The sequence below is a fragment of the Saimiri boliviensis genome, chromosome 9, assembly GCF_048565385.1.
Source record: "Saimiri boliviensis isolate mSaiBol1 chromosome 9, mSaiBol1.pri, whole genome shotgun sequence".
Classification (NCBI taxonomy): domain Eukaryota; kingdom Metazoa; phylum Chordata; class Mammalia; order Primates; family Cebidae; genus Saimiri; species Saimiri boliviensis.
The window spans coordinates 82,684,654-82,706,880 of NC_133457.1; the positions used below are offsets into that span (position 1 = coordinate 82,684,654).

At 35.7% G+C, this 22,227-nt stretch overlaps 2 protein-coding genes across 4 annotated transcripts in view; one reads left to right on the plus strand and one right to left on the minus strand.

The window, feature by feature from the left end:
• The window catches only part of MACROD2 (mono-ADP ribosylhydrolase 2), a 2,026,697-nt gene that overhangs the window by 1,672,864 nt on the left and 331,606 nt on the right, over positions 1–22,227 (minus strand). The window lies entirely within an intron of this gene.
• FLRT3 (fibronectin leucine rich transmembrane protein 3) lies at positions 1,097–14,698 on the plus strand. Of its 3 annotated transcripts, none has more exons than XM_010343744.2 (3): positions 1,097–1,339; positions 9,363–10,118; positions 11,146–14,698. In XM_010343744.2, exon 3 carries the CDS (start codon positions 11,198–11,200, stop codon positions 13,145–13,147), a length of 1,950 nt encoding a protein of 649 aa, XP_010342046.1. In that variant the 5' UTR covers positions 1,097–1,339; positions 9,363–10,118; positions 11,146–11,197; the 3' UTR covers positions 13,148–14,698. The 3 variants fall into 3 exon arrangements, with proteins under 3 accessions (XP_010342046.1, XP_010342045.1, XP_003933240.2); XM_010343743.3 differs by having other exon boundaries at positions 9,363–9,564; XM_003933191.3 differs by lacking the exon at positions 9,363–10,118.

Below are 22,227 nucleotides of genomic sequence, written 5' to 3' on the forward strand. Positions count from 1 at the left end.
TAAAATAATTTCAATCCAGGCAAACTACCCTGAAAGATTTTTCTTAAGATGTTTATATCGAAACCCATCCTCAGATCAGCAAAACATTTAGAAAGGAAAACATTCTTTTCAATTTCTAAAAAATATTTAATTGGGGGATCCTTAAATATAAATAATCCATCTTAAAGAATATAAACAAGTACAATACATAAAACTTACTTAAACTTTCGAAAACATAGAGAATAGTAACTTCTTCACCTCCAAAAGAACAGACTATTTACTACCACTAAAAAAAACTTTTGGCATTCTTATTGCCCTTCCCCTAAATGAATCTATCTAGCTATCTATCTCTATATATACATATTTTTCTTGGCGGAGTTTCGCTCTTATTGCCCGGGCTGGAGTGCGATGGCACAATCTCGGCCCACCGTAACCTCCGCCTCCCAGGTTCAAGCAATTCTCCTGCCTCAGCTTCCCAAGTAGCTGGAATTACAAGGCATGCACCACCACGTCAGCTAATGTTCTATTTTTAGTAGAGACGGCATTTCTCCATGTTGGTCAGGCTGGTCTCGAACTCCTGACCTCAGGTGATCCGCCTGCCTCGGCCTCCCAAAGTGCTGGGATTACAGTGGTGAGCCACCGTGCCTGGCCCTGGTGCATATGTTTGAACCTGCTTTTTATGCATTTGTTGAAAAAATATTCACAGTTGAGATTATTGGCCTATATTTTCTGCAATTATAACATTATTGTAGCTAGTGAACAATAAAACTAATTTTGGTTAACTTCTTTTCAATACAGACGGCTTAAAAAGAAAAGGAAACCTGTATTTTTCTACTGTGATCTTAAAAATATATTTCTAACATGTTTTTTAAAACATAGATAAGTATGCTACCACTACCTTGTAGTAAACTTTAGAAAATGTTGAGATTCCAAAGGGCTGCCTACAAACCAAATGGCATCCTAGCTTTGGCAGGCTGATGCCTCATTTCGGCTGCTCTCGCCCCCTCTAGCGTTTGCAAAGCTCATCTGTCTGATTATCCAGTTACCTCACTGAACAAGAGCTTGGCTAAGTCCTGCCCATCTATGACATCACCCCCTTCTTCAACCACTGCGAGGTGAAGCTTTAAACTTCAGACTTGGAGGTGGGCTGTGTGCAGTAAACTGGAAGGCTCTCCTTCGCTCACTCCTCAGTGTAGGAGTGATCTGAAGCAGGACAAGCTCAGCCTGCAGCTGCCGTGGGCTTTGTGTGGACTGGACGCAGAGCTTAGGAGACGGGGGAGGGCTATTTCTCCAATTCACAGTCAATGGAATTACAGCTATAGCGGCAGTGTATATAGGATTGCTTTTTCTCGTCTTCCTGGTAAGTGTTTTCCATGTTTTTTCTTATGATTGTCCCAGAAAGTTTGCTTGGTTTTACTCTCTAGAGAGAAACGGCTCGATACTATGAGAAATCCGAATAGGAACGTTTGCTCTGTCACCAGAACGAGCAATATATGTGCGTGCAAGCCAGAAAAGAAAAATTTCACTATATGGCCAAACGCAAGAAGTTTCTTAGAACCTTCTTTCATTTATAAAAGATAAATAAGTAGCTATTTTCTGTCTTGAGTAATTGCTATTTAAAAAGAGCCTTATGGAAAACAGCAAGTTAGAAAGTTCAATATTAAATATTAAAGAATACAAGGGGATTCTTCACAGATAGAAAAGCAAAACGTCTTGCTAACTTGGTGTGTACTGTATGTGTGGTATGATCACCAATTGCTGTTTTTACAACTGTGAAAGAAAATCAATAATCCCTCAACCCATGAGTACGCAGTACATGAAAAGCATACATCTTGCTCACAGCTAGCCGAGCTACTCCTGGAGACTTATGTGCCTCTGTAAAGGATTAACAGCTACACCTAGATTTTAAAGCTTGCACTGCTATTGTGCCTGAGCTGCTTCAAGCATTTCAGGCTTGCAAATCTCAACTAGTAAATTGAACTCAGAGGAGGGGGAGACTCTCTTCCAAACCATATTCCCTCTTCAGTAGAACGCCAAAACCCATTGCTTGGGCAAGTGCAGTATGTGACTAGCATAGTAAATGGCTAAGTCTGCTCAGAAAAACTAACAAAGCTGACCCTGGAAGCTATGCCTGATGTATGCAGTGAGTTTGGGGTGGCAGGAAAGAAAAATAAATGAGTAGAGCCCTCATCAAGTGGGTTTTGTAGAGCATCCATTCTTTGCAACTTATAATAGGAAAATCTTATATTGGAAGATATGCATTTATACTACAAAACTTGAAAAGAGTAGTTAAATGTATCTTCTCAAAAAATTTTTTTCACTGAATTAGGTCTGAAACAAAATGGTTGCATATGGGTAAAGAGTGCAACAGGCCCATGTCTTCTCAACATCTGGGGGGGGGGGGTTGTTTTTATTATTTTATTTAGAATTCAAAAGAAAAGAACATTTTTTCAATTGTTAGTCCAAATTCTCTAATGGTTTTAATAATAAGGCTATTTTAAATTTTCTTAATAAATCTGTCTTCTTTAAAATGCCCAGCTATATTATTGTATTATCCAGAAACAACATAAATTAAGCCACTAGAAAAGTCCTTCAGCTGTACCAATGCTTTTCATTTATCTCTAACTGAATAAAAATATCCTAACCAGCATAAACATAAAGAATAAATTTGCCTATATTCAGGGAGAATCACTTATACCTGACCCAAAATGACAGATGACTAATACTCATCTCTTTTGAAATGAGTAAAGAAAAATTAATCCTTTAAAAGTACCACAGTAATATCGATATTACCAACTACTACAAATATTAATAATAATGTGCCAGGTTTTAATCATGAGAAAATTATATCAGAGATATCCCACTTAGTTTGGACACATAGATACACACACACACAAACGTACATCCATTTATTACCCTGAAATAAAAACAGGGCAACAAAAACTCATGGATTTAACTAAGAAGACTAAAATTTGATTTTTTGAAGAGCATAGCCAAAACACATCAAGTTCAAGGATCAGCAAAATATTAGTGAATCAATAAACATAGTGAATTCATTAATACAGTGATTCTGTGTAACTGTCTACCAGTTATTAACTGGGATTTTCATTTTGCTGCACCCCACCATTTAAAATCAATTATGACTAGGTTCAAAATGCACAATTAAATGCTTCCCAAACATAATGTTTGTGAAATATATAATTGGATACCAAATAAAGTTTTTACAAAAAACAGGAAAACTGTAAGAAAATTTGTCATAACTAAATGTGGCAGCAAAATAGAAGGTAGGTTTCTTTTGCTTTCAAGTGTTAATTAAGGAGCCTACGATTCTATCAAAACTTTTTCAGAGCTAAATGAAGCAGTGTGAAATAAATTTGGTTGAAATCTTGTGGCTGTCAGACTTTGTTAGCAAGCTATTAATTATCTTTACCCCAGTTTCTTCTCTAGACTATATTGCCCAATCAAATAGAAACTCCAATTACGCTCAGCATCTCCTGCCTAGGGACACAAGACCCTAATGAACACTCAGTCTCTCCAGATGAAAAAAACAATAATCAGCTTTAAACATGCAAGTGCACTGCAGAGAGATTTTTCTGTGCTTTTCTTGGCCATACATCCTAAGGCTTCCTCTTTTTTCTGAACTATTTTGAACAATTATAAGCCCTACAAAAATCAGTGCAGGGAATTTGCCTTGTCTTAATATATTAATGTTTCTTCTTCCTTGCTTTTCATTTTCGATATGCCAATGTTCATACCAATATTAAATTAAATCTGGTCACTGAAAAACATATTTGGTTTACAGTTGCCCTTTCAGTCATTTCTTAACTTTTATGCCTCTTTTTAATGTGGGTGGGCTATATAACAAAGAATGTGATTGATTAATGGCGAAATCCGGAGCTAACTTAAAAATTCTGAATACATCCCCTTATATATTCTTATTCAAACCCGTTTATAATTTTTTTTAAAAAAAGCATTAGAAATAACTGTTTAAAGTCAAATGAAGACCACCATAAATAAAGTCAATTTTTCAAAGGCCATAATTTCTCCCCTCAGTCTTTCCTCCTTCCCCCTTCCTTCCCACCCCCCACCTTTTGCCCCAGAGGCCTTCACTGTTCTTCTCAACGGGAGGCTTTGTTGTAATTAAACCAGAGAAAAACTGGCCAGCAGCAGCCAACATCTGACTTGCGGCTTCTGAAAGCGGTGTTCTGGTAGAGTGTACCACCCCCCAGCGGGCAAAAACTCTACAGTAAATCTCTCAGCAATATTAATCCTCCAAACTGCATTTTCTCTTAAGAGCATAAGAAGGATGTTTCTCAGCTTCTTGTAACATTCCACCGTTTCAACAATTTACCGCAAGTCAACAAATACATTTCCAACAAGACAGTCTTCTGAAACAGCATTCTTCCTCTTAAGAAAATAGGTATATACATTTCAGAAAGTATTTTCCGGTTCAAAATACAGATCGACATCACTACACCACACTTGAAGACAATTTTCAAAGCTATGTTTATGTTGTGTAAGAAAGAACTTTGAGTTATCTGTTTATGAAAACCCCAGGGAAAACAGATTTTAAGTAGAAAGCAATAGAATAGAATTTGAGCAAAAGCTAAAGTTTCAATTGTTTTGCATATGCATGATCTCTTTCCTACCCTAAAATCAAGTGTCAGGAATGCATAAAAAGCGTTCTCCAGGTATTAGTCTGTTTAAATGAAAGGAGGGAGAAATTGCTCTCACTTGATGAGACAATGACAGCTTTTGTTCTTTATTCTTTCACTTCGCATGTGCACAAGTTACCGTGGCAACTTTGAAGAGAAAACCCACAGACCACATTTGGTTAAACACCATTTTTAAAGTGTGCCACTGGACTGTGGGTTGATCAGTTTACGTGTTGTTGATTTTCTTCCTCTTCATCTGGTTTAAGTAATACCCTACTTGGCCATGAAAAAAACAATGCACTTTATGATTTCAGATGGTCTCACCGACGAGTACAGTGCTTGCCACACAGCAAAGTAAATCTATTTGCTGAACTACTGTATAGCAACTTAAATGTTAGAAATTTAAAGCACATCAACCAAGTTGTGCTCACAGGGTTAAAAAGGAATTTAAAGTCTGCAATGGTAAAAATGTGGTTTAACAAAAGTAGGCATACATTTAATTACGTTTTCTCAAACATCAGCACAAATTTAAAGCATGCCCCCACCCCAAACTCTATACTACTTACCTTCACCATTCTCTAAATTAATATCTTACTCATTCTTACAAGTCTTGTTTTCTAATTCATTTACTTTGGGTTTAATATCATAAAAGGAAGCAGCATTCACTATGATGAAAGATAATATCCCAGTTTGCCTTTTTGTTTTAAGGAAGCTTGATTTAACTTTACAAGCCAAAATAAATGAAGCAGAATTCGATTCATTTGTCACAAACCTACAGGGGAAAAGAACCAGTGACAGAAAAAGAAAAAGTAAAAATACTTAGCATTGGAAATTATATCCTTTATTTTCTATAAATGAAACAAGGACCTTGTTCAGGCTAGAAAATAGCCTGGATAAAACCAAGTATGAAAAGGCACACTTGCTTCTCTGCCTCTCAGCAAACCCTTCAGACTTCATGACTCTCAAGAGGAGAGTTAGAGGTCCTTCCGCTTGCCTGGCATTAAACAAAAGAATTGGAACTTTCCTGAAATCTGATGATCATGGAAAATTTAACTACCAGACAGGCTGCTTAGAAAGCATTTTGCTGTCACTATCAACTAACCTGATATACTCCAGGTTTTCAGTTTAACCGTATATGTAGTTTATTTGAAATACTATTTGTTGTTGCAAAGACTTAGCATTCACAGGTTGTTCCTTTTGTTGAGCTCTTCTAGCAGCAATTTAAGCCTGCATAAATAAAGTATCTTCTTAATACTCTAAATTATGATTGTGCAAATTCCAGTTTACCTAGAAATATTCACAAAGTTGGATACATTTGTTTAAGCTTGTGTTTACTTCAGTCTCAAGGTTTTACTTAAAATAATGCAACTAACTTGGATTAAAAGTTCTACATGCCATTATACTTTAGATTTAATATTTTTAAAAGTCACCAGCATTAAGAAATCATTCTATGAGACAAATCATTAAAGCTAAACTAAAATATCAAAACCTTGTACTCAAATTAATATTTTTCAAAAATGAGTAATGATCAAACAGGTCAAACCAAAATCAATTTAAATCTAAGGCATCAAATAAGAAGCTAGGACTAGTATTACATAGCTTAATCTTAATCTAAGTAATATTCTCAAAACATGAGAAATGCCTTCTCATAACATTTCCACCTCCAAAATATTGTAGTAGCAGGGAAGGAATCATATAAACATGTAGATTGCTGCAAGTTCTTGATTTTATTTAAATACCAGTTTTCTATTCAGATACAACTTCTTATATTAGTTTTCCTAAAATAGTATCCTTATCTATTTACATGTTTTATTGGGTGCATCATGGAAATAAATTGGAAGCTTTTTAGACTTGATGATTACATTATAAATGCAAAAAATAATCCACAATTTTTATTTGTAAAAAGAAACTGAATATGAATATAAGGATCCCTATTAAAAATCTGATTCATCAGTGAGGTGATCATGTTTTTCTTCTTTTTGCTACAGTTTTAAGTGTTTTATAGTTAAGTAATGATTCCATTAAAATTTTTTTTTAAACATTCCATAATGTTACCAGGGCTCCATTTATGTTTTCCCCCCAAGTTACCCCATTAATAGCATTTTTCTAAAAGATGGATTCATTTTTGTTCAGAAGTAATGGCCTCTTTCAAGCCAAGGCAGACAGAAAGGCTCTGAAGTCAGTGTTGTGGAAACCTGGCCACAGTGTCCATGCCTGTGGGGGTCATTTTTCATTTCATCATGGACATTCAACTACATCATTTCTAGGTGTGTGAATATGTAGATCCAGCTCAAAAAGGGGAGGCCTAAGCATGGAACAGGATTGTTGATTTTTAATGAAGAGATCATTGCAGCCTTTAATATGCCAAAACCAAAACCCAAAAATCTGTTTAGCACTACAGTTTCAAACATAAATGGGCAAGAGAAGATACAAAACCTAGTCAAACAGAAACTGTTTTGAGCTTAAGTAAAGAGAGTAGGGGCATTTGAGAGTAGCTCTGAACGTAATCTTCATTTCTGAAAGAGTATCCTTCTCTCCTAAGAAACCTGTTTTATGTTTTTGCCTTTTATTTTAATACAATGTGGGAAGAAGAGAATGACATTTTCCAAGAAGTTAATGAGATTTAAGGCTTTCTGTTAATGCCACATTATTACCACTATTGTAGGAATGGCAAATGTGAGTTTGCATATCAAACAGAATAAAGGAGGCAGCTTCACAAATGTAAAACAGGTAAAATAAACAAATTAATCTTCCTTCTTTTCACACCAATTTAGAACTCTTTCATTCTCTGGGTTAAAAATGTGAAAATCAATACATATTGTTAGAGTCTGATTTGGTGAAATATATATCATTTAGATGCAAGATAAAAGGCAGTTATTTATGTCTGGTTATCATTATGATCCTCACCGTGGACACACTGTAGTCTGACCTGACTCAGGGAACAATCAGTTTTTAAATCCCCAATCAGCAGATTCATCATCTCAAGTATATATTGCCTCACTATCATCCCTGGAATATTATAAATACTTGACTCTTGGTAACATTTTAAGCAGGTTCTCACTTATTTTTATAATGGTTTTTAATTACTTTCTAATGCAATTTAACATAAGTAATTGTTTTCTAAATTTAAATTAACCACATTATTTTATATGTTGAATAATTTTCAAGTTTAAAAAACTTTTGCAGAAGATACTTTAAAAACTAACTGTAATTATAATTTCAACAGCTTGGTTTTCCATTTTCACATACTGAGAAAGCAACAGTTTTCAAGAAAAGATACTATTGAAATTTGACAATAATGAGCAAAGCCCTAAAGGCGTCACAGTAAAACCTCACATTAAACAATAAATCATTTAAACTTTTCTCTCTGGGCACTTTGCAATATTCACTAGAGACAGTTTGATCCATCTGCTAACTGCTATTTTTGTTTTAAGTTGCCTAAATAATAAATTATATGTGTCTGTAATTTTCTTTAACTTTTCTTCTGTTAATACAGCCCATGACCATGTTGGTATGTAGTTAGCAAACTAAAATAAACTGAATTTTCAAAGAGAACCAGAAACACAAATTGTGGCCTTATTTAACATACACATTCAGTAGAGTATTTGAATTATGGAACAGATGCTATCCTTGTTGGATGCTAGGTAACAACTGGGGGAGAAGCAAATTGCCACTACCAGGATAATCAAATATTCCCTACTTGTATACAAAGTATCAGAGTTGATGACCTGGTATAACCAATTCCAACAGTACTTACCTCCTCCACACTCCTAAAAAAATCTTCCTGTATATTTGATAATCGGCAAAGCAGTCAACATTAAATTCAATGATCTCTTTAGTCAAGCCCAAAGTCTTCTTTTGGAAATGAAAAATACCCTTATTAAAAACTGGCGTACATGTATGAACCTAGAGAGAAATGCCCCATCAGGTCTTGAGGTGCTTTCCTAATGGTGTGACCCTTACAAGGAGATAGAAATAATAGTGTCCTTCCTATTTCAAATAAAGATTTTTTTTCAAGCTCAGTATGCTGCAAGAAAACTAGAACAGTATTTTCCAGAAAAACTAAATACTACTTGAACTTCTATGTCACCCTTTGGGCAAGAACACCTGAGTGCTTACAGTTTCAACATCACTAAGTTGTCCTTAGATACACCCCTAAAGAGAAAGGAGATGGTGTCAACATTCTGCAGTCAGGAAAATTGAGACCAGCAGGAAGAATCAAACAGGGCGCTGGGGAAATCAAAAGAAAAGCTTTTAAAACAGTCTTTTCGACTCTAAATTGTGGATTGTGTGACTTTGTAAAACCATTTTCAGAAATGCCTAAAAAGTTACCTTGGCATTTCTGTCAAAAATCTCTGTTATGTATTTGCTCACCTCTTTGACATGTACTTTTTTTCTTCTTTTTAAACATTTTATCATTCTATGCATATGATTTAAAAGTAAATTTTTAAAGACTGGCTTGGATTTGAAAGCTATGGTGTTTAATTCAAAGTGACATAATTAGATAATAGAAATTATCTGATTGATGACAATCTCAACTTTGGCTCCTAGTTTATTTATAAAAGAAAATGAGAAGTCTAAAAACATAGAGGTCAGCCTATCCCTTTTGACCAACTACTATGATGAAAGATGTGTTGCTTTAAGAAATTGAAATCGAATGTCTAGGAAATTTCTCTAGTATGTTAAAATTCGTTATTAATAGTTCATTAAAACCTTTTACTTTCACAGGAGATGCTCAGTCCCAGTATATTTTAAGGAAGAGAAATATAAAGAAAATTTAGTATGCATCCTTTTCTTTCCATGAAGAATATTTGAATTAAGTTTCCTTTACTTCTTAAAAGAGAATACCTGTTCTTATATAACGTGACTGCACCAGACATTCTGAAAAATCAGCAAGAAGCAAAAGCTGGAAATAGCTATTTCACAGCAGGTAATCATACCTCAGGATGTAGCTACTGTACAAAGTTTATACTTGGATAATCCTGGATGGGAATAAAGGTAGGGGGTAACTGCCTGAAAAACCTATTACTATACAGGCCTTAGCATCATGAATGGCTTTCTTCATGAGGATCTGAAGTTACTATCTCTGACCACATTGCACAGAAGAGCCAATAAGAATTTCAAAGAGGGCAATTTCCACTAAGGGAATTAAGCTACTCAAAAGGAACCTTCACACAGAAACTATCAGAAAGAAAAAAAAAAATACATAGGAAGCCATGTGTCCTACATAGTAACAGGAAGCAGAATTGTTTCTGGCCCCCACTTTAATAAGCTTGCCCACCATGCTGAACTGCAGCTGGAATGTTCATTGACAACAGCAAGCCTGATCTGGAGGTGTGTGCGGCATAGGATTACTTGAATAAACGGTGAAGAACATTTCCAAGGACAAAACAAAAGTTTGTAAGTCCCAGCCCCTCACCAGGAAAATAATATATGTGCATTGGATATTCACCCCCGCAAAATTTACTCACATCGTTCAATAAGGTAGGAAAAACAAAGTATTTTATTTTCATGCCTAAAATTATCAAGGCTAATTAATACTTAAAAGGACAGACGAGATTATATTACACAATACATCAGCATAAATCTATACATTGCTAGCCACAGAAAAAGTTGATTTATGTTCTAGGTTAGAACTTAAAGATAAATAAATGCACTGTGAAAACATGTTACAAGATAGAAAATAATGAAAAATGTGGACAAAGTCATTAAAACTTGCAGTATGAAATATATAACAAAATGTGAACAGAAGAAAGAGTTTAAGATGAAGTGAAATTTTCCACTTAGGTTAGTTAGCTGGATGTCTTAGCTATATAATTCTTTCCCAAAAACAAATGAAGGATTCATTCTTATTTTCTTGTAGAAATCCATCCATTTAAAATAATGCTTAAAATTAATAATCAAATGAAATGGCATTAATAACCAAAGCAAACTATGGGTTTAATTGAGACTGAGGATCTCAAGATGTCTGTAACTATTCCTGAGTATGAAGAGAATATTTTTATGACATTTTTCCACAGTATAGTCTTTGCCTAATAAAAAGTAAATATAAAATTTGTGGTTTTCTGAGAAAAGTAAAATGATTACCTTTAAATATAACAAATAATATTCCAAGGTGTTATTAATATTAAGAAAGAAATGGATATCAATTAGCTTGATCAGTAACTGTCTATAAAGTTTATATAAAGCATAATAAAAATACTTCATATTATTCAATAAAACTTCAATTATTTTTAATATTCCAAAATCAAATGGATTTAGGACATGATACTTTTTAATTTATAAAGAAATTAAGAAACATTAAGGTAAAGAGATTATATGACAGTGTTTATTGTTAGCTAGCAATAAACCCTACTATGCCCCATTCCAAAACAAATTAAAATATTCAAGGTGATTATAGATATTTTAGGTTTCACATTCATTTTAAACATTATATTCAGTATGCTGACCTTATTGTTTTCTTTTTTGTCTTTTTTGTCCTTATTGTCTTTTTTTACTCACTTCATTTTAGGGTTCTGAAGTAACAGAAACTACGTTGTATAACAACCTCAACGCTGCTGACCATGATCAGCCCAGCCTGGAGCTTCTTTCTCGTCTGGACTAAAATTGGGCTGTTCCTTCAAGTAGCACCTCTATCAGTTATGGCTAAATCCTGTCCATCTGTGTGTCGCTGCGATGCGGGTTTCATTTACTGTAATGATCGCTTTCTGACATCCATTCCAACAGGGATACCAGAGGATGCTACAACTCTCTACCTTCAGAACAACCAAATAAATAATGCTGGGATTCCTTCAGATTTGAAAAACCTGCTGAAAGTAGAAAGAATATACCTATACCACAACAGTTTAGATGAATTTCCTACCAACCTCCCAAAGTATGTAAAAGAGTTACATTTGCAAGAAAATAACATAAGGACTATCACTTACGATTCACTTTCAAAAATTCCCTATCTGGAAGAATTACATTTAGATGACAACTCTGTCTCTGCAGTTAGTATAGAAGAGGGAGCATTCCGAGACAGCAACTATCTGCGACTGCTTTTCCTGTCTCGTAACCACCTTAGCACAATTCCCTGGGGTTTGCCCAGAACCATAGAAGAACTACGCTTGGATGATAATCGTATATCCACTATTTCATCACCATCTCTTCAAGGTCTCACTAGTCTAAAACGCCTGGTTTTAGATGGAAACCTGTTGAACAATCATGGTTTAGGTGACAAAGTTTTCTTCAACCTAGTTAACTTAACTGAGTTGTCCCTGGTACGGAATTCTCTGACTGCTGCACCAGTAAACCTTCCAGGCACAAACCTGAGGAAGCTTTATCTTCAAGATAACCACATCAACCGGGTGCCCCCAAATGCTTTTTCTTATCTAAGGCAGCTGTATCGACTGGATATGTCCAATAATAACCTAAGTAATTTACCTCAGGGTATCTTTGATGATTTGGACAATATAACCCAACTGATTCTTCGCAACAATCCCTGGTATTGTGGGTGCAAGATGAAATGGGTACGTGACTGGTTACAATCACTACCTGTGAAGGTCAATGTGCGTGGGCTCATGTGCCAAGCCCCAGAAAAAGTTCGTGGGATGGCTATTAAGGATCTCAATGCAGAACTGTTTGATTGTAAGGACAGTGGGATTGTCAGCACCATTCAGATAACCACTGCAATACCCAACACAGTGTATCCTGCCCAAGGACAGTGGCCAGCTCCAGTGACCAAACAACCAGATATTAAGAACCCCAAGCTCACTAAGGATCAGCAAACCACAGGGAGTCCCTCAAGAAAAACAATTACAATTACTGTGAAGTCTGTCACCTCTGACACAATTCATATCTCTTGGAAACTTGCTCTACCTATGACTGCTTTGAGGCTCAGCTGGCTTAAACTGGGCCATAGCCCGGCATTTGGATCTATAACAGAAACAATTGTAACAGGGGAACGCAGTGAGTACTTAGTCACAGCCCTGGAGCCTGATTCACCCTATAAAGTATGCATGGTTCCCATGGAAACCAGTAACCTCTACCTATTTGATGAAACTCCTGTTTGTATTGAGACTGAAACTGCACCCCTTCGAATGTACAACCCTACAACCACCCTCAATCGAGAGCAAGAGAAAGAACCTTACAAAAACCCCAATTTACCTTTGGCTGCCATCATTGGTGGGGCTGTGGCCCTGGTTACCATTGCCCTTCTTGCTTTAGTGTGTTGGTATGTGCATAGGAATGGATCGCTCTTCTCAAGGAACTGTGCATACAGCAAAGGGAGGAGAAGAAAGGATGACTATGCAGAAGCTGGCACTAAGAAGGACAACTCTATCCTGGAAATCAGGGAGACTTCTTTTCAAATGCTACCAATAAGCAATGAACCCATCTCGAAGGAGGAGTTTGTAATACACACCATATTTCCTCCTAATGGAATGAATCTGTACAAAAACAATCACAGTGAAAGCAGTAGTAACCGAAGCTACAGAGACAGTGGTATTCCAGACTCAGATCACTCGCACTCATGATGCTGAAGGACTTGCAGCAGACTTGTGTTTCGGGTTTTTTAAACCTAAGGGAGGTGATGGTAGGAACCCTGTTCTACTGCAAAACACTGGAAAAAGAGACTGAAAAAAGCAATGTACTGTACATTTGCCATATAATTTATATTTAAGAACTTTTTATTAAAAGTTTCAAATTTCAGGTTACTGCTGCGATTGATGTAGTGGAGATGCCTGAACACAATTCTATATTTTAGTATTTTTTAGTAATTTGTACTGTATTTTCCTTGCAAATATTGGAGTTATAAACCATTTACTTTGTGTTCTACTGAGTAAGATGACTTGTTGACTGTGAAAGTGAATTTTCTTGCTGTGTTGAACAATCAGGACTGCATCCACATGAGATCCTTGTAGTATAAGCACAGGCCATTTTTCACTTTGGTATTAATAAAATGTAAACAAAAAACTGGCTGAATGGCTGAATAAGAAAAAATTTAATTTTAAAAAATGGTTATGAAATAATGTTCCAATTATTAAATTTGTATTATCCCAGTGGTATTCAATAAATCAAAATGTGTGAAGTAATGGGCAATATCAAACTTGCTGCATATCTCCATTTTTGCTCTAGGCAAAGTAATTATCCTTAAGAAAGTTAAGCATATCTTCTGAACTGAATACATCAGCTGGCATAAAAGGAGTGTGAAGTCTGTTGTTAAAGCCATTGTCAGCAAAGCTTTGAAAATAAAAGACTTCACAAAAACAGTAATGTAAATGTGCTTCCAAGTTAGGGGGGAAATGTGTACTTAGGAAAACATGAAAACTTAGACTGTATAGTGTAATGCACACAAATACCAAAACTGCATTTTGGTTTTGCCTATATCATCCTGATTTTTGAAAAGTGAATTATAAACACAAAATTGCTAGTGTTTATTATGTTTTTATGATAAAGGATGTCAGAGAAATTTTATGCATATTAAAAATGTAGTGTAATTATAAGCAATTCCCCTCAACAATCCAGAGAAAGTAGTACTTTAAATAAGGATTTAAAGAAAAATAAATACTAGAAATCAAATTTAGATCTGGTTTACGTCAAATGTTTTAACACTGTACATAAATGTTCAATTTACTTTCATAAAGATCAAGAATACTGCCCATTACTGTCACAGTTTTCCAGCTATTACATAATGAACTTGTAACATTTCCTTCTAGCTTCCTACTGAATTGTGAGCTATTACTTGTTGAAAAACCATATCACTTTTCTGTTGCCATGACTTTTTTTTTTCAACAAAAAACCAAAGTGCATTGTACGCCCTTTGGCCAGTCTTGTATGTGCCTTGATCCAACGCTACATGTATTCAGCTTTTAAAACTCGACAAATTTTTCATACTCCTTAAATATGAAAAATTATGGTCTTATTGCTGAATAAAACTTAAAAAAAGTACAGAATAATTGTGCTTGCTTTTTCAGGATTGTGTTACTATCACTAAGTAGCAAACTGCCCAGCACATTAGTCCTAAACGTCCCATGTATTTTTCTAGGCATAAAAATAAAAGTTGGCTAAAAATTTTAAAAAATCAACATCTTGAGGTTGTGTATCATTTTACTTCAAAGAGTTCAGTGTTTCACGTATAAATTTATTTCCTCTTCCTTATTTACTGTATAGATGGGAAGCTTAACCAGTTTCACGGCCTTTCCGTCTTAGACACACCGCTGCCACTGTCCTGATACTTTTTAAGGTGGTCTTAGAAAAACTTTTTAAAAATAACCTTTTAGTAGAATGAGTTGACATTTATGAAACTGTGAAATATACACTTTCTCTTTGTCCCTGTTTCTGGCATACAACTCCTAAAATCCTTGCAATTTTCAAAGTGATGTATTTTCATATGCTAGTGAGTTCACTGATGGCTGGCAGGCCCTAGGTAGTAGCTTCAAGATAAAGTCTGGTCACTGAAAAGACCAAGACATGATTATAAGGTTGGGACATTCAATACCAAAGGGGGAAGGGGATTAACATTAAGTTGATCACCAGTGACCAATGGTTTAATCAATCATGCCTATGTAATCAAGCCTTCATAAAAAAACAAAAGGCCAAGGTTTGGAGAGCTTCCAGATAGCTGAAAATGTGGAGGTTCCTGTAGGGTGGCATGCCTGGAGAGGGCGTGGAAGCTCTGTGTACCCGCCCCCATACCTCATCTTATGTTTCTTGCCATCTGGAACCTTTGTAATATCCTGTATAATAAATCATTAAATCTGTTTCCTTGCATTTTGTGAGCGATTGTAGAAAAATAATAGAACACAAAAAGGTGATCCTGGGAAACCAAACTCGAAACTGGCTAGTCTTGCAACTGATGTCCGAAGAGGGGCAGTCTTGTGGGAATAAGCCCCCAAACTGTGGGATCTGATGTGAGCTCCAGGTAGACAATGTCAGAATTAAACTGAATTGGAGGCACCAGCTAGGTGTCTGCTGAAGAACTGGTTGCTTGCTTGGTGTATGGGGCAAAACTTGTTAACGCAAGACTTCTATGTTGATTATTGCTGAATGAGATAATTAAAGAGAATACTTGGAGTTTGTGTTTTCCTCACACAGCATCAAAAGACTTGAAATCTCAGATCTACCACTTAGGTATGCAATTAAAAACAAACCACTTACCCTTCCTAGCTGTGTTTCCATATATATAAAAGGGGGTTATTAGTACCCTCATTTTGTGAGAATTAAATGACATGATGTACATGTAAACTGTACAATGTTCTACAAAATATAAGTTATTACTATTATGGTCAACAAATGCCTGCCATGTGTTCCCAAGTTTTACTAAATATTGCTGCTTCTAGTCCTCTACGGACAAGGAGATATCTCCAAGTGACTATGGAATCTTACTGTTTGCTGTCTTCAAAATGCTTCAACACTTTGTCTTTTGGCTTCCCGTTATGGCTGTTTTCTAGGAACAACTTAAAGACTGGTATGATTAACGTTAAACATAGGGAATGTTTCTAAAGGAAGTTTGACTTTGCTTTTATAAGTTTTGAGTACTTCAAGCTATAGTTCTGCTAGAATCAGGGAAAGAATGGAATGTCTCCATAAAGTCTCTATAAACCTATAATGTATAAAAAGCAAAAAATAAAGAGATTAGATTGATATTTTCCAGTCAATATACTTTTCATGAGAATAGAAAAGTTTGTGTATGTTCTAAAACACACCTTTTGATGATGTTAACTGGAATAAATCAAAAACATGTTTTATACTAGCAAATACACAGAGCGCCAAGAGGTTAAAGGTTTTTTCTTTACCTACGCTTGCTATAAAATCCAGTTACTTTGCAAAATAGAAAATGCATACATATTTTTTCAATAGAATATCAAGATACAAGTCTCCACCTCAAAAGGCACTCAATAAATTATACACACGTTTCCATGCATCCCAAACTAAATGATATTAAGACTAAACTCCAAATCAGGTACTGACAGAAATTTATAGGGAAACAATCCAATCCTGAATATGCAGCATATAGATTTAATAAAAACACAACTGGAAAAGCTGGAAAAAACTAAAGGAAAAAAATTACTCCCTTGCTACATGTTTGACAAAAATCAAAAATTGTTCTCAGATGCAGCCACTTGTAACTGCATTAAATCACTATACTTATTCTTGCTCCCTAACAACAACACTGTGCTCTATCTTTTGAGCAAGGCCTATTTATTAGAAGTATTATTCCCCTGTTCCAAAGAAACTAGTGAAAAGAACTCAGCTTTAGTAACTACAGTTTCTGACTAGTGCGTATTTCATAGCTGCATGCCAACATGACAGTTTTGATGAGGAATCCAAAGAGAACTACATGTCCTAAAGCACCTGAAGCATGGGTGTTAAAGGAGCCAATCCACCAATGAATGTAGTATTAGTTCATGGCTGCTGAAAATGATAGCAGCATTTAAAATTCTAATTCCTTTTTCCTTCTTAGCATGATTAGCAAATCCTAATTCAGCATAGTCTTGGAATTACAAACGCCACACTTTTTGTTTTGGAACTTTTTATTAAATTAGCAAAAAATAACTCATGCTTATCAATCACTTTCTTAAGAACTTCAAAGTTATCTACAAATATTCTTAACTAGCTAATGACTTACTGACTGGCTTCTTTCTTATAGTAGCAGATGTCTTGCCTTCAAGAAATGTGCTGTCTACCAGTTATAAGGTATAAACAGCAGTGACAGTTCATTGCTACTGCAGTAAAGAGAAAGAAACAATTACATCTATTTGGATAGATCAAGGAAGACCTCATGAAAGAGCTAAAATTAAGGATAGGTGTTTAGAGATAAGAAGGAGTTTAAAGAAAAGCAGATAGTGGTTATGAAGAGAAAATGGTGACCAAAATTATAAAGAAATGAAAATGGGCAATGTTTCTCAACTCTGGCCTTGGTCAGAAGCATTTGAGGGAGGATTTTATTAAGACAATCAGGCTCCAATACAGACGTACTAAATTAAAAGCTCCCAGACGAAGGCTAGACACTTACATTTCAAAAAATTCCAAAGGTAATTCTGATGTGGTCGAAGACCACTGATTTAGGAGGTGTTTGAATAAAGGCCAATAGTGCAACTGAAATACAGGGTCCATGAAGGAGGTAAGACTGCAAAGGTTTTTACATTAGGCTTTTAGTGTGTGGAATCCCAAGCTGAGAAGTCTGCATTGATATTCTTTGGCAACAACTCTTAAGCAGGTATATAAACAATCAGTGCACTTCAGGCCACATTTTATAAAAATAAAAAATATTGCTTAAAGATGAATGGGAGAAACGGGGAGCAACAAGACAAGTTAGAAGGCTGTGCGGTATTTCAGGGAAGGGGAAATACAGGCCTAACAAGCACATCGCCAGTGGAATGGGGTTTAAAAAAAGAAATAAAGAAAAGAAAGCTTTAATGAAAAAGATACAGTAAAAAAGTAAATATTGAAGATGATAAAGATTTTCAGCATAGGTAAGTAGAATGTTGGTGAGGCAATTAATAAAGATGGAAAACAACTGTGAAGAAACAGATTTCAGAGTATTTTGTAAATACTAGCTTTGAACAGATGATTATGTGTGCAGTAGAGATTTGTATCTGCTAATTATTAATAGTGCCCTCTTCAACCCTCCATAATGACCCAGTTTACATAATAAATTACCATGACCTTAGGTTTACATTATCCCTCTGGAATGTCTATAGAAGCTTACAAAGGAGGATGTGAGACCAGATCCCCAGCATTAGGAATGGAAATCACATCTAACAGGTAGTATGAAAATTGAGAGGGTGAATGAGATAACCAACAGAAAATAAGCAGAGAGAAAAGAGATGCCAAAGAAGCACCTATCCTTTGTAGCGAGGGGAAGAGGGAGAAGAATCCAGATTGAAGAAATGGCAAAAAACAAACAAACAAAAGGTGGGGAGTTGCAGAGGAGGAAAAGTAATCACAGAAAGAAAATATTATGGAGTCAGGGAACTAAAAGTATTTAAAAAGGAGGATGTAAAAAATGTTACCAGGGTAAAGACATAGAAGAGGTCACCACTGAATATGAAAAATGAGGCAACCCTTGGGGATTATGAAAGCAGTGTCTGCAGAGTAATGAGGGAAAAGCTTCTAGGTTGCTGATAGGATAATGGGAGAGAAAGAAAACGGAAACAATGATTAAGACTACTCTTTTAAGAAGTTAAGAGTGTGAAGGGGTCTTGGTGGGTCATGGGGATGAACAAGATAGAAAAAAAGGAAGTGAACACCAGGACGGAGACATATCAACCTGTGGAAGAAGATGGGAGTATAGTGAGAGGAATCTACAATCAGGGTGTGGAGTGTATTTGATAGGAGAAAAGAAAGTTAACATGCCCAAGAGGTGCAGTCCAGGCCATGACTGTGACACTAGGATGCCTAAAATAAAGACTGACTGAGAAGCTATAGTTTTACAAGAATCACTAGCAAAGAGGACAAAGTCACTGAGAGAGAGGGAATGAGTTGGTATGTAGGTAAGGTTTGCGGTGCAGGCCCTAAGGAAGATGAGGAAATGTCCCAGAGATGAAGAGGATGGAGAAAATGATGGGATTAGGTGTTGAAGATGTAAAATACAGACTTCAAAATAAAGGTTTTTGAATAATGGTGACAGAAGCATAGTCATATCTTTCAAGTTTGGAGAAAACATTTTTAAGACTTCCTACCTACATCTCACACCTCTCCCCTACCCTAGTTTCACCAAATATTGGTTGTTTCTAGAGATGGAGCAGATAACAGAAAAGGTCATCCTCAAGGAAAAACATCAATTAATTCAAGATTGTTGAAAGAATGCTAAGAAAAATGTAAATCACATGGGAAATTGAAACCCAAAAGAAAAAGATTGCAGTGGGCCTAGTAAAAGCAGTTAGAAAATTATCCAGAAAGGAGGTCATATTCTCAGAAAGAAAGAGACATGAAACAGGAAAGCAGAGCAGGAAGAGCATTGCACCTAGGACCCTAACAGATAATCAGTTACACAGATTGCTGGTCATGGGAGGTAGGTGGAAACTCTTATTCTAAATACTATAGACATTATGGACAGATTAAAAAAAAGAACTAGAATAACCAAATTAACCTTGTTCCATTCTTTGCATATCAAAACAGAATGAAATCCAATTTTATCTCAAAATACACACTGAAGAAGTATTTCTACCCATATAAAACTTGCACTGGGCTTTCCTACAAGTATATCATTAGATTCCAGGCAAAGAGGTAAGCAAATCACATTATGAACCCCTCCCACTCCCTATCCCTATCTCATTTTTATGCTATACGGGTAAAATAAGATTATAAATAAACTTTAGGGCTGCCTTCAAAGTTTTTCTTTTTTAAGAGGCTTCAAAAGGAAACATGTAGCCATGGGGGTGTGAAAGTTAGGGATAATGGGATTTTACAGATTGACTATGTGCACACAGAAAAGCAGAGCTTCTTTTTCAATGTCAGCTGGCTGGAGTAGAGGGAGGATAGTCTAGGCAATTACTACACCAAGTGATTACCCTGTTGAATGTACATTGGGGGCTTTGATAATTGTGACAATACAAAGCTGAGGCTAGTTCATATCAATGTCCCATTTAAAAGCATGGACTCACTACTGGAATCCTGCATTTTAATTTCCTTAACTTAGACACCAATGTTGATTAAGATACCCAGTAAAGACTAGATTAAACAAAAGTCTAACAAAATTTTCTCTTTCTAAAATATGTTCTATAAATATTAGTGATGTCTTACACATACAGTGGACTTAATAAGTGCCTGCTGATTATGTTTCTGCTACTACAGATCCTACCATTTGTTGAAGACTTTGTCAAGTCCAGCGTTAAGTATTTTAGGTCTTTTAATCTCATTTAATTCACACAATAACTTTAGAGATAGGAATTATTATCCTTATTTTTCAGATAAGCAAATTAACACTTTGAAAGGTCATAGAGATTTGTTATCCATTCAACCTTAACAGTGATGTACTGAGTATCTGTTCAATAACTGTGGCTGGAGTTGAGTGTACAGTAGTAGACCAAAAAGATATGAAGATTATGGTTGGAGAAGGCAGGAATCTAGATTTAAACAAAACTCAAAAGAATATCAAGTGAAAAATCGTGATAGGTACCATGAAAGAGAAAAACATGGTGCTATGAGTGAGCATAACAAAAGAACCTGTTTAGATTGGGTGGTAAGAGAAAGCCTGACCTGAACAGTCAGCCAGGTAAAGAGTGAAATGAAGAGTGTTCTGAGCACAGGAAACAGGATGTGTTAAATGTTTCCAACAGGAAATCAGCTTAATGTGTTTAAGGATTAGAAGAACGTCAGGTGTCTCATGCTCAGTGAGGAAAACATAGGGGAGATCAGCAAGGTAGGCCTCACTGAGTCTGGACTTAATTCCAGCATGAAAGAAGGACAATGGACAGTTTTTAAGAGGGCAGAGAGGAAGAAGAGGAGGAGAGGGGGAGGGGAGAAGGAGAAGAGAATGAAAGACAAGGAGAAGGTGTGGAGATCAGACTGTCAGATTTCAACTGTGATAAGGTCACTCTAGCTACTATATGGAGAAAAATTGTGTGGAGCAGAATAGTGGTGGTGAGTAGAGAGGTGTAAAGATGCTCAAAATATTTTCGAGCTGTAATGGAATTCTTCTCAAACAGTAAGTAGTAGAACAAGAATTCTGTCTGTTACTGAAGCTTGAGCTCTTAACTTCTTCATCAGAGGTGTTCAATCTTTTGGCTTCCCTGGGCCACATTGGAAGAAGAAGAATTCTCTGCGGTCACACATAAAATACACTAACACTAATGACAGCTGATGAGCTAAAAAAAAAAAAATCACAAAAAATGTCATGTTTTAAGAAAGTTTATGAATTTGTGTTGGGCCGCATTCAAAGCCATCCTGGGCTGCATGTGGCCCAAGGACTACACATTGGACAAGCTTGTCATTAACACTGATCAGAAACACTTCCTCAGCAATTTTTAAAAGTTTAAGTCAAGAAAAAAAGGTTATTTCCTTTTACTGAGATAACAGCTAGAAAACATTTTTAGGATTAAATCTCAAAACGTTTAATGGAGAGATGTGACTTTTTCTTCCAGTACTTACAGACCTCCACCCCATGATGCTGAATGATGACTTGGGGTCATCAATAGTCACTGGCTGTCAACTACTCTAAAAGTAACACTTGTCTTTCTTGTAGCTTTCAATGAATTTAAACTCCAAGTTGGCAGAAATAATTTGGATGTCTGGGTTCCCCAAAATATCTTTTCATGGTTCCATGGTATCTTCTAAGAGCCATAGCACAACAAAAGCTTTTTCCTAGCTTTGTGCTGAAGTTGAGACATGTAACTCAAGAGAATACTGGCTAGCTTACAAAGTTAAAAAATGCCAAGATTATTTAGTGTTTTTCAATAATCTTAAAAAATATCTTTGAATTATTATAATGCCGTATTTAGAATACAATTGCCAGACCTACATAAAGATAGATAGGTATCAGAGGTTCATATTTATACTCCAAATTTTAGCTAATATATCATAGAATGTTCTAGCTAGAAGATATTTCATCAATTTCGGTGATGTGTACTGACCATTAAATTGTTTTAAATCTCCTAATTGTTTTAAAACA

Coding starts and splice junctions, on each gene's coding strand:
- FLRT3 (XM_010343744.2), top strand. CDS start 11,198: ATGATCAGCCCAGCCTGGAGCTTCTTTCTCGTCTGGACTAAAATTGGG.